The sequence below is a fragment of the Micromesistius poutassou genome (genome assembly GCF_964030765.1).
Source record: "Micromesistius poutassou genome assembly, chromosome: 2".
Lineage (NCBI taxonomy): Eukaryota > Metazoa > Chordata > Actinopteri > Gadiformes > Gadidae > Micromesistius > Micromesistius poutassou.
The window spans coordinates 4,875,201-4,885,200 of NC_140272.1; the positions used below are offsets into that span (position 1 = coordinate 4,875,201).

General features: G+C 45.9%; 1 protein-coding gene across 1 annotated transcript in view; it reads right to left on the reverse strand.

Annotated features, from left to right (window-relative positions):
• Positions 1 to 9,434, reverse strand: part of pcbp4 (poly(rC) binding protein 4) — a gene marked incomplete at both ends in the record, with an annotated part of 36,965 nt that extends 27,531 nt beyond the window's left edge. The window contains 2 exons of the mRNA XM_084464683.1: positions 9,188 to 9,239; positions 9,343 to 9,434. Of these exons, the coding sequence (XP_084320809.1) occupies positions 9,188 to 9,239; positions 9,343 to 9,434 (144 nt within the window). The remainder of the gene's footprint in view (positions 1 to 9,187; positions 9,240 to 9,342) is intronic.
• Positions 9,435 to 10,000: the final 566 nt, after the last annotated feature.

The following is a 10,000-nucleotide window of genomic DNA, read 5'->3' on the forward strand; positions in this document are numbered from 1 at the left end:
GGTAACCAGAGGTTAGAAAGGGGCGATCTCTATGGGCCGTGTTGAGTAAGCGATCGCTCCTTCGGGGGCAAAAACACGAGAAAAGCCGACGCGACTGAGAGGTGAATGGTTTCCATGGGAGGGACATTTTGTTGTGTGATCTCGGAGCTCACATCTGAGAGGTCTGGAGGCTGTGCACCGATGATATCACTAACTGGTTGTTAGAGCCGCGCTGGTGTTCTCTAGCGCTGTGTCTTTTGCTGCTAACACACACTCACTCGGACTGTAAGTGTGCATGTGCGCACACACAGACACAGACATGCACACAAGCACACACACAGGCACACACACACACACACACACACAGACACACACACACACCCATACACACAGACACACAGACACACACACACAGACACACACACGCGCACCCACACCCATATACACAGACACACACACACACACACACACAGCCTCCCACTCTCTCCTAGATTACAGTGCCCATGTCAGACTCCTTCCTCCTCCGTCTCTCCAGAGTGGTGAGCTATTAACCCACGACCGCTGGCTTCTGACCGCACATTACTAGAATTAGCTTCTTCCTAGCCCTCTTTCTTTCACTGTCTCTCCCACTCTCCCTCTCCCTCTCTCCCTCTCTCTCTCTCTCTCCCACTCAATTCAATTCAAAAAATATTTCTTGGCATGAGAAATATACATTTGCATATAAAGGGTTAGAAAATAAAATTAAAAAAGTAAAAAGGTCAGGTATATTATATAATATAATAAGTATAAAACGTTAAATACAAAATATCTATACATCAAATATTATACTATAAAAGTACTGTAAAAAGTCAAATGTGCGATATTATAAAAATTACAAAAATTACAGTATCTCGTATAAACATATACTCTCCCTCTCTCTCTCCCTCTCCCACTCTTTCTCCCTCTTTTCTACAGCCAGCACTTTTACTAACAGGATTTCCCTGTCTTCCTTTTATTAATTCTTCAGTCGTTTCCTTTTTTCAGCCACCTTGTCTTTCAGCCAACGTCCCTTCTCCTCAATTGCTTTTTCTTTCGCTTTCTTGGCCTCCATTTATTTTTCTCAGTCTAGACCCCCGTCCCCCTCCCCCTCTCTCTCTCTCTGTGTCTGGATTCTCTCTCTCTGTATGTCTGCGTCTGGGTGTCTATTGTTTCTCCCTCTTTCTCTGTGTCTCTCTCTCTCTTCCTCTCTCTCTGTGTCTGGGCGTCTCTCCCTCTTGTCCTCTCTCTCTCTCTCTCTCTCTCTCTCTATGTCTGGGTGTCTCTCTCTCTGTGTCTGGGTGTCTCTCTCTCTCTCGTCCTCTCTCTCTATGTCTGGGTGTCACTCTCTCGTTCTCTCTCTCTGTGTCTGGGTGTCTCTCTCTCTCATTTTCTCTCTCTATGACTGGGTGTCTCTCTCTCGTTCTCTCTCCCTCTATGTCTGGGTGTCTCTCTCTCGTTCTCTCTCTCTGTCTGGGTGTCTCTCTCTCTCGTCCTCTCTCTCTGTGTCTGGGTGTCTCTGTCTCCTCAAGGAGCCAGTTTAAGTGCATTACAGTAAGAAGCTCTCAGCTCATTAGCTCTGAGCCTTTCAGGACCCACAGATCCTCCCCTCTCCAATCTCTCTCTCTCTCTCTCTCATATACTCTCTGTCCCTCTCGTTCAGACACTTCTCCCTATACTTAACCTCTCTCTTTCTCTACCTTTATAGTCTCTTGCCCTCTCTCTCATTCAGAACCTTTATCTGTTTCTACTTCTTATACTCATACTGTATCTCTCTTACAAATAATCAACCTCACTATCCCTCTATTGAACACACAACACACAGAGTTGCATATGCTGACTCCATTGCCAACTCTCTTGTTGCAAACTTACATGATTTGTTGATGTTACTTACGCACGCGCACACGATCACACACACAAAACCACACACACCAAACCAAACACACGTACACACACACACACACACACACAGGAATGAGAACACTATTGTATTGAAACATCCTCATCCTAATTACCCACAGTGGACATTTTTCCTTGCAAGGGTGCACACTGTTAATTCCTGCTTGGGCATTTCTACTGTGGATACTTACGCTGTGTATATATAGACATACCTTTTTCTGCCTATTTTGTGTCGTGCTATTCTTATTTTAAATGTTTGAGTTTTTTTTGGTATTTACTTATAATTTCTGATGTGCACCAGAATTCCGTGTTCCTATCCCGAATTCCTACCCCAGCCATGCAGATGACACACAACTAATTCGGTCTTCTTTGCGGTCTGAAACCAAGGTGGCAGCACAAATCTCTGCGTGTCTGGCAGACAAGTCAACACTTCACCGTTCCTCTGCTCCCAGTACTGGGTACCGCTGGCTGGTCCAATCCCATCCAAGCCACTGGTACTCACCTACTGTGCTGCGAATGACCCTAGCCCATCCTTCACCCAGCACATGGTCAAACCGTACACCTCAGGGTGTGCAGTGCGCTCTACGACGGCAAACTATTGATTGTTTGCTGTCCTGGCTCCCTACGGTGGAACGGGCTCCCCACTGACATCGCTTTATGACATTAGCCTTCCCCTGAGCGTGTTGAACGGTGTTATAAGGTCACTGTACGCATTAGCTTGGTGACTGGCATGAGCCACTTGGCCTAGAAGGACATTTGTGAGCCAGATTGATATTGGAATATCATCTTATCAATATCTGATGAGTGTTTCCCGTGGTTTCCCCAGAGGTTATGGAGTGACGGGGATATTAAGCCTTGGAAAGGCGACCAAATGATTACGCTACCTTGAATAAAACTAGTGATTTATCTGGGTTTTACATTTTTGGTCTTTTATTTTTATTTTTTTGCGGAAATCATACGCAATGTTAGCCTCATAGCATAATTGCCATATTTTTCAAGTCATATTTAAAGGTTTGTCTTGTATTGATGCATTTTTTTTTTAAATGCCAAAGTCAAATAGATTACTCAAGCAGATAGTGATCATGGAATATAAGAAGCACTCTGATTGGCTTAGGATATAGCCAATGAGGCACAGTGAATCAGCAGCGTCAGGAGAGTAGCGTTAGGTTAGAGATCACAACTTGGCCAAAATATGACTTAGGCAATTATATGATGAGGCTAATGATACTTATATTACCTTTAAAGGACATTATCTGCCTCATCATTTTAGGCTGTGTGCCAATGCGCAGGAGGTATGAGCAGCAGGAGGAGGAGGAGGAGTTAGTGGATCCTGGCATGATGGACCAGGATCTACTGGAATTAAATCAGCCACCCTGGGGAACCAGAGCGGAGAGGAGACCGCAGAACTCAACAACAACATCATACAACAAGTAAACAACAACAAATAAACAACAACAAGTAAACAGCTTCCCACACAAAATAATTGAAGAAAAAAAACAAGGCCGGGGGGATTTAGAGCAGAGGGGGGGTGGGGGGGGGGGGGGAGAGAGGAGAGAGGGAGCGAGAGAGGAGCAGGGAGGTAGACAGGGAGAGAGAGAGAGAATGAATAATGAAGTTGTAAGGAGCCGTACTTTAAATGTGTGAAGAGGAGGGCTAGACGACACAGCACAGAACAAAGAGGTCCAACAAATCTTCACTAATTAATAGGTGTGTGCATCTCAATCAAAATGACCTCAACTCCTCACTCTGTAGGAGTGAGGAAACGAGAACCAGAATTAGAGGGGAAAGAAAGAGAGAGAGATATAAGGGGTGTGAGAGAGAGAGAGAGAGAGAGAGAGAGAGAGAGAGAGAGAGAGAGAGAGAGAGACGGAGAACAGAGAGGGAGAAAGAACGAAAACATGTTGGCTGCCGCATATGAAGATTTTCAAATCGGAGGGGGAGGTTAAAAGAGCGTTTCATGGAAATATTTTCTCTCACTCTCGCTCTCTCTCTTCCTGCCTCTCTCGCTGGCTGTTCTCTCATGCTGTCTCTCTCTCTCTCCCCCTCATTCCCGCTCTGTCTGTCTGTCTGTCTGTCTCTCTCTCTGTCTCTCTCTCTCCCTCTCTCTTTCCCTGTCTGTCTCTCTCTCACTCTCTGGTGGTTTAGTACACAATGGTGCTTTTGTGCGGCAGCGGGCCAGTCGATGTGCGGCCAGAGAGGCTCCTTGTGATTTGATGTGGTGGTTCATCACATGCTGTGTGTCACACTAAGCGTGTCTTTGATGTACTGGAGTCTTGGGTTCCAGTCCTAAGCGGAGGCTGCTGTGGTCAAACCCCTCCTGTTGCTGGAATCATGGCGGTTTCCTCAAATCTTCCTCCACCTGAACTGTCAGGATGAGCGGTGTAGCTGGGAGGAAGAGGAGAGTATCTGACCTTTTCAACCCAGAATAAAACTGTCTTTGACATGTCAGAATATTTCCTGCGATTTTTGAGCAGCTCTTTACGGGTGAACTAGGTTGGTAGTAAAGGAAGGAATGATAGAAAATGGTCTGGAAATACTATAAATTACCCAGTGTATGACCGGAGGCCAGACCAGATAATACACCAGGTGTTAATCTTTATATATTTAGGATTCATACAGAAGCCGAGATGAATGATAGGAAGATGTTTTGTCTCGTTCTGAGAGCCGTGTTGGGCCGTGTTGAGGTCTGACTTTAGCCACACACTGATACAAGACGTGGTCTTTATGTCTGTCTGTGTTGAAGAGAATCAGAGAATGTTAGTGGCAGACGATATGGAGGGATCGATGGATTGACGGCGAGATGATTGTATAGACGGATGGATGGAAGTGTGGTGGATGGATGACAGAAGACAGGTTCACGGACGGATGGAGGGATGAATGTCGAGATGGATGGATGGGAGTGTGGAGGATGGATGGATGACAGACAGGTTCAGGGACGGACTGATGTACAGACGGGTGGCTCGACAGCTGTCAACGCACAAACGTTGACAGCTGAACACTGAGATTTGAGAAGAGAACCGTCCACCACAACACAATATAGGAAATGTCACCAGAAGACACTGGAGATAGCAGAACTCGGACTCGGCTGCTCTGTTCTGCTCACAACCTCTCGGTCGCTGCACGATTTAAAAGACGACATGCAGACACTGGAGCTCGTGGAGACCGGACGTTTAAAGTTATCTGTGAGAGCAGCAGAGGAGAGAGCTGATGAGGGCTGCGCTGAAACGTTTCCCTGGGGGCTGGGGATCTGCGGCGCTGCCAGAGTACACAGCATCCGAGGTATCTGATGCTCATGCAGGCTGGATTATGTGTTTACCCTTGTGCTGTGCCCAGCCTGGCCTTGGTGAAGGTGGCTGAGTGGTTGCAACTGATGGTAATACTTTACCATAAGGGGACATTAATTAACAATTCATAAACATTAGTCGATTTGGTAATAAGCACTAACTAGCAGTGAATTAACAGTTGTCTAATGTTCTAGTAATGATTTACTAATGGTGTTCATGTTTACTAATGGTGTTCATGTTAACTAAGGTATAAATGTAAACATTAATTAATAGGGTTAGGGTTACCCTAACCCACTAGCCTTAACCTTACCCCTTATGTTAATGTTATGTAATATTGCTTATTACTGCATAAAAATGTTAATTAATGGTTAATTAATGTAATTTTAAGTGTAACCCAGATTTCATTTACAATACGAAAGTCATGGACCCCCTCAGAAATACCATCAATCATCTGGAGGGGTCCTCATCATTTCATCTATCATTTGAAAGTGTAAAATACATCAGTGATCACAACTGATTTGTTCAAAAAACAAAACAATATATTATTTCATTCGAACGTGAAAAAATAGTAAAACAATCCCCCCTTAATGGAATCACCTTCCTAAATACAGCTCCAACTAACACCAATCAAATCAACCGAGTTCAACAACATGACGTCGGCCCAGCTATTCGCTCTGATTATCGAAAGGGAAATATGAATTCATAAACGAATGACCAACTCGCTGCGCTGCAGAGGCACTTGGTTACGGACGCAGACGAGCTGTCGGTTCCAATTCCCCGATTTAATTTGTGATGAGAAACGACTCGCGTCTTTTCCAGGCGGTGTTTAAGGGAACCAACGCGGAGGGCTGAGGTGGTCAGTGAACAAGACGCACCTCACTGCCTTCCTGCCGTGTTGGTTTTCGTTCCACCGTGCGGGTTAAAGGATCTTGTTTGTTTATGTGATCGCTAATGTGGGATCGCATCATCATCACAACGCGGTCGCTTTGTTGTTATTATCTTATTTTTTTATGGAGTAGAACAAGAATACAAAGAACAGATTAAAATAGAATTGTAATAAATCAGAAACACGAACGGAGTAGGATAACACAGTCCACTGGACTGTGTTCTGTGGTCTACTGTGCGGTGCGGGGTCGTGTGTGTGCGTGTGTGTGTGTGCGGCGCGAGGAGAGGTTCAGGTGAGGTAGGGGTTGAGGTCTGATTGCGATACCAATAGATGACTCCCCCTAAAGGGGGGAGGGCGGGGGGGGAGTGGACTGCTCAGGACTGCTCAGGTGGTTCATTTGATATTTTTTCCGGTCACGAGGAGGAGCTGTGGCTCAACACGCAGAGCGATGAGCTGCGTGTCAGGGCCTCCGAGGAGAAACACACTAAACGCGCTGATCAATATCTGAAAGCAGCGATATCTGCCCTCCTTTGAGGAGTACACACACACACACACACACACACACACACACACACACACACACACACACACACACACACACACACACACACACACACATACACACACACACACACACACACACACACACACACACACACACACACACACACATACACACACACAGACACAAACATGCATATACACATAATACAAATTAAATTACATAAACAGAACAAACACACACACACACACACACACACACACACACACACACACACACACACACACACACACACACACACACACACACACACACAGCCGAAGGGCTCTGAGTTCACTATCTCTTTGAACTGCAGTGTGATGAAGAACAGCATAAATTAGCATTAATCCCAACTGTGCGTCCGCTGGTGCATGTGTGCGTGTCCACGTGATCTCAACGGCTGTGCACGCACGTGTGTGTGTGTGTGTGTGTGTGTGGGAGAGAGTGTGTAATGGAAATTGTATGGCTCTTAATCCTGTTGGTGTGCACACATCATACACATGTATTTGTGTGTGCATGCATACGCATGTCTACATGCCCTATTTGGTGAATTTTGTGTGCATGTGTATGTGTGTGTGTGTGTGTGTGTGTGTGTGTGTGTGTGTGTGTGTGTGTGTGTGTGTGTGTGTGTGTGTGTTTGTACATGTACGTGTACACGTGTGTGTGTGTGTGTGTGTGTGTACACCCTGGCATGGACCACTCTAGTTTATCCTTATCACCACCAGTGCATTCCTCCATGCTGACAACAACAGAACACACACACACACACGCACACACACACACACACACACACACACACACACACACACACACACACACACACACACACACACACACACACACACACACACACACACACACACACACACACACACACACACACACACACACACACCGCTGTACTATAAATAGGCTCTTACTTTGAAATGTAAGTATGGCCTATAAGCCCCCACCCCCCATGGTCACCCCTGTCTTTACCACAGCCTCTCTCTCCCCTGTCTACAGTATGTCTCTCGCCCTCTCTCTCCTCTGTATACAGTATGTCTCTCGCCCTCTCTCTCCCATGTATACAGTATGTCTCTCGCCCTCTCTCTCCCCTGTCTACAGTATGTCTCTCGCCCTTGCTATCCCCTGTCTACAGTATGTCTCTCGCCCTATTTCTCCTCTGTATACAGTATGTCTCTTGCCCTCTCTCTCCTCTGTATACGGTATGTCTCTCGCCCTCTCTCTCCTCTGTCTACAGTATGTCTCTCGTCCTCTCTCTCCTCTGTATACAGTATGTCTCTCGCCCTCTCTCTCCTCTGTCTACAGTATGTCTCTCGCCTAGGCCTGGGCGATATGGCTGAAAGACATATCACAATATAACTTGATCATATTGATCGATATCGATAACTATTGACAATTTTAATGACCTAAAAAGACTAGGAATTACCATGCTAGATTTAAACACTTCTGTTTAACACTTAATATGACCTTCCACTGTTCTTCATTGATAAATACTCCAATGTTGATACAACAATGAAAAACACTCAAATATTGTAAATAAGTATGGAACTGTGTTTGTGTAACAAACCCAGCTGCTAGATTTGTTGGTCCAGTCTCTTATCAATATATATTGAACATGTTTTATATTGCTATTGATCAAAAGTCTATCACGATACGATAATTTATTGTTTTATTGCTAGGTCTACTCTTGCCCTCTCTCTCCTCTCTCTCCAGTATGTCTCCAGTATTTCTCTATATCACCCTCTCTCTCCTCTCTCCAGCATGTCTCTCGCCCTCTCTCTACAGCATGTCTCTAGCCCTGTCTCCAGTATGTCTCCAGTATTTCTCTATATCACCCTCTCTCTCCTCTCTCCAGCATGTCTCTCGCCCTCTCTCTACAGCATGTCTCTAGCCCTGTCTCCAGTATGTCTCCAGTATGTCTCTATATCACCCTCTCTCTCCAGCATGTCTCTCTCCCATTCTGTGTGTCTCTCTATCAGCCTCGCTGTCTTCTATTTATACAGTCTTTGTCTACGTCTTTCTCGCTCTCCAAGCAAGTCAATGGGGATTTATCGACCGGATGTTTCAATAAAAGCGAGCATAAACAGACACAGAAATATAATAAAGCATTAGCGAGCATTAAGGGCAGACTGTGTGTCTTCCCACTTTCTCTTTCCAACATTGTGTCTCTCGCTCGGCCACGATAATACCGCTCTCTCTCTCCGGATACAAACCCATTTGTTCTTTATTTTATCCTGAATGGACAGTTTGAAATATAGCTTTGGGTGTAACAAGTAGTGTGTGTGTGTGTGTGTGTGTGTGTGTGCGTGTGTGTGTGTGTGTGTGTTATTGCTCAACTTAGTGTAGCAGTATAACATGAGACAGCCAACCGCAACTTCACTAACCATTCATAAAACCAATCTGGATCTGGAGTATTGACAATAACAGAACATCTAGTCTATGTCATACCCATAACTCCCGGTACTGTCTCAACCAAACCGAGTGTAACATCTCCCCAAACATTCAACTGAAATGCCATCATCGCTTTCATCTAGCGATGATATTTCACAACTGTTAGATCATCTATTTTTAAGTTACGCTCCCAGTGTTCAAACCCCCTCTGAACACAACGTCTGTGTCAGCCTCACAGCTGGAGGTCAGAGGGCCACGATGATGTCACAGGGGCCCATCACAGGGGCCTGGGTACGGGGACCTTGTGACTGGTCGGGGGTCGAACGCCTAATGAAACCAACCTCACATCCAGTGGTCCTGTGACACCACCACACCGCGACGTTGTGGCCGGAAACACGCGGTTCGTATCCGGTTGCGTCCGACAGCCCGGCATCTGCGCTATGATGTCACCACACTGTGACGTCATGACCTGAGAAACACGCTTCGTGGCCGTTTGTCTGGTGATTTCACGTCCTCCGCCACCGCCACTGTGACACTGTCATGTCACCACTGTGACGCAATGATGTCACCACCACTGTGACACAATGATGTCACCACTACTGGGACACTATGATGTCACCACTACTGGGACACTATGATGTGACCACTTAGCTTACTAGCGTGCTATAAAAGAGGATGGGTTGGATAGGAGTCCTCTCCTTCTCTCTCCCTCTCTCTCTCTCCTCTCGTCTATTCAGAGGTGTGTACCAGCAGAGTATTCAAGGACAAGTTGAGCGACGCTGTGTTGGCGGGCTGCCAGCACCGAGCCCATCAGAGTGGTGCAGACCGTCCCGCTAAATTGGATATTAAAGTACAACACGAGATCACAAACAGCTCGCCGTTTCTCCACTGCCGATCTAAAGGCCATTCCAATCTACGGAACTTCGATCTGTGAATGACAAAATGACATCCAGGCGTTTCTCTGTTTCTTCCTGTCCCAGCAACACAAACGAGACGTAG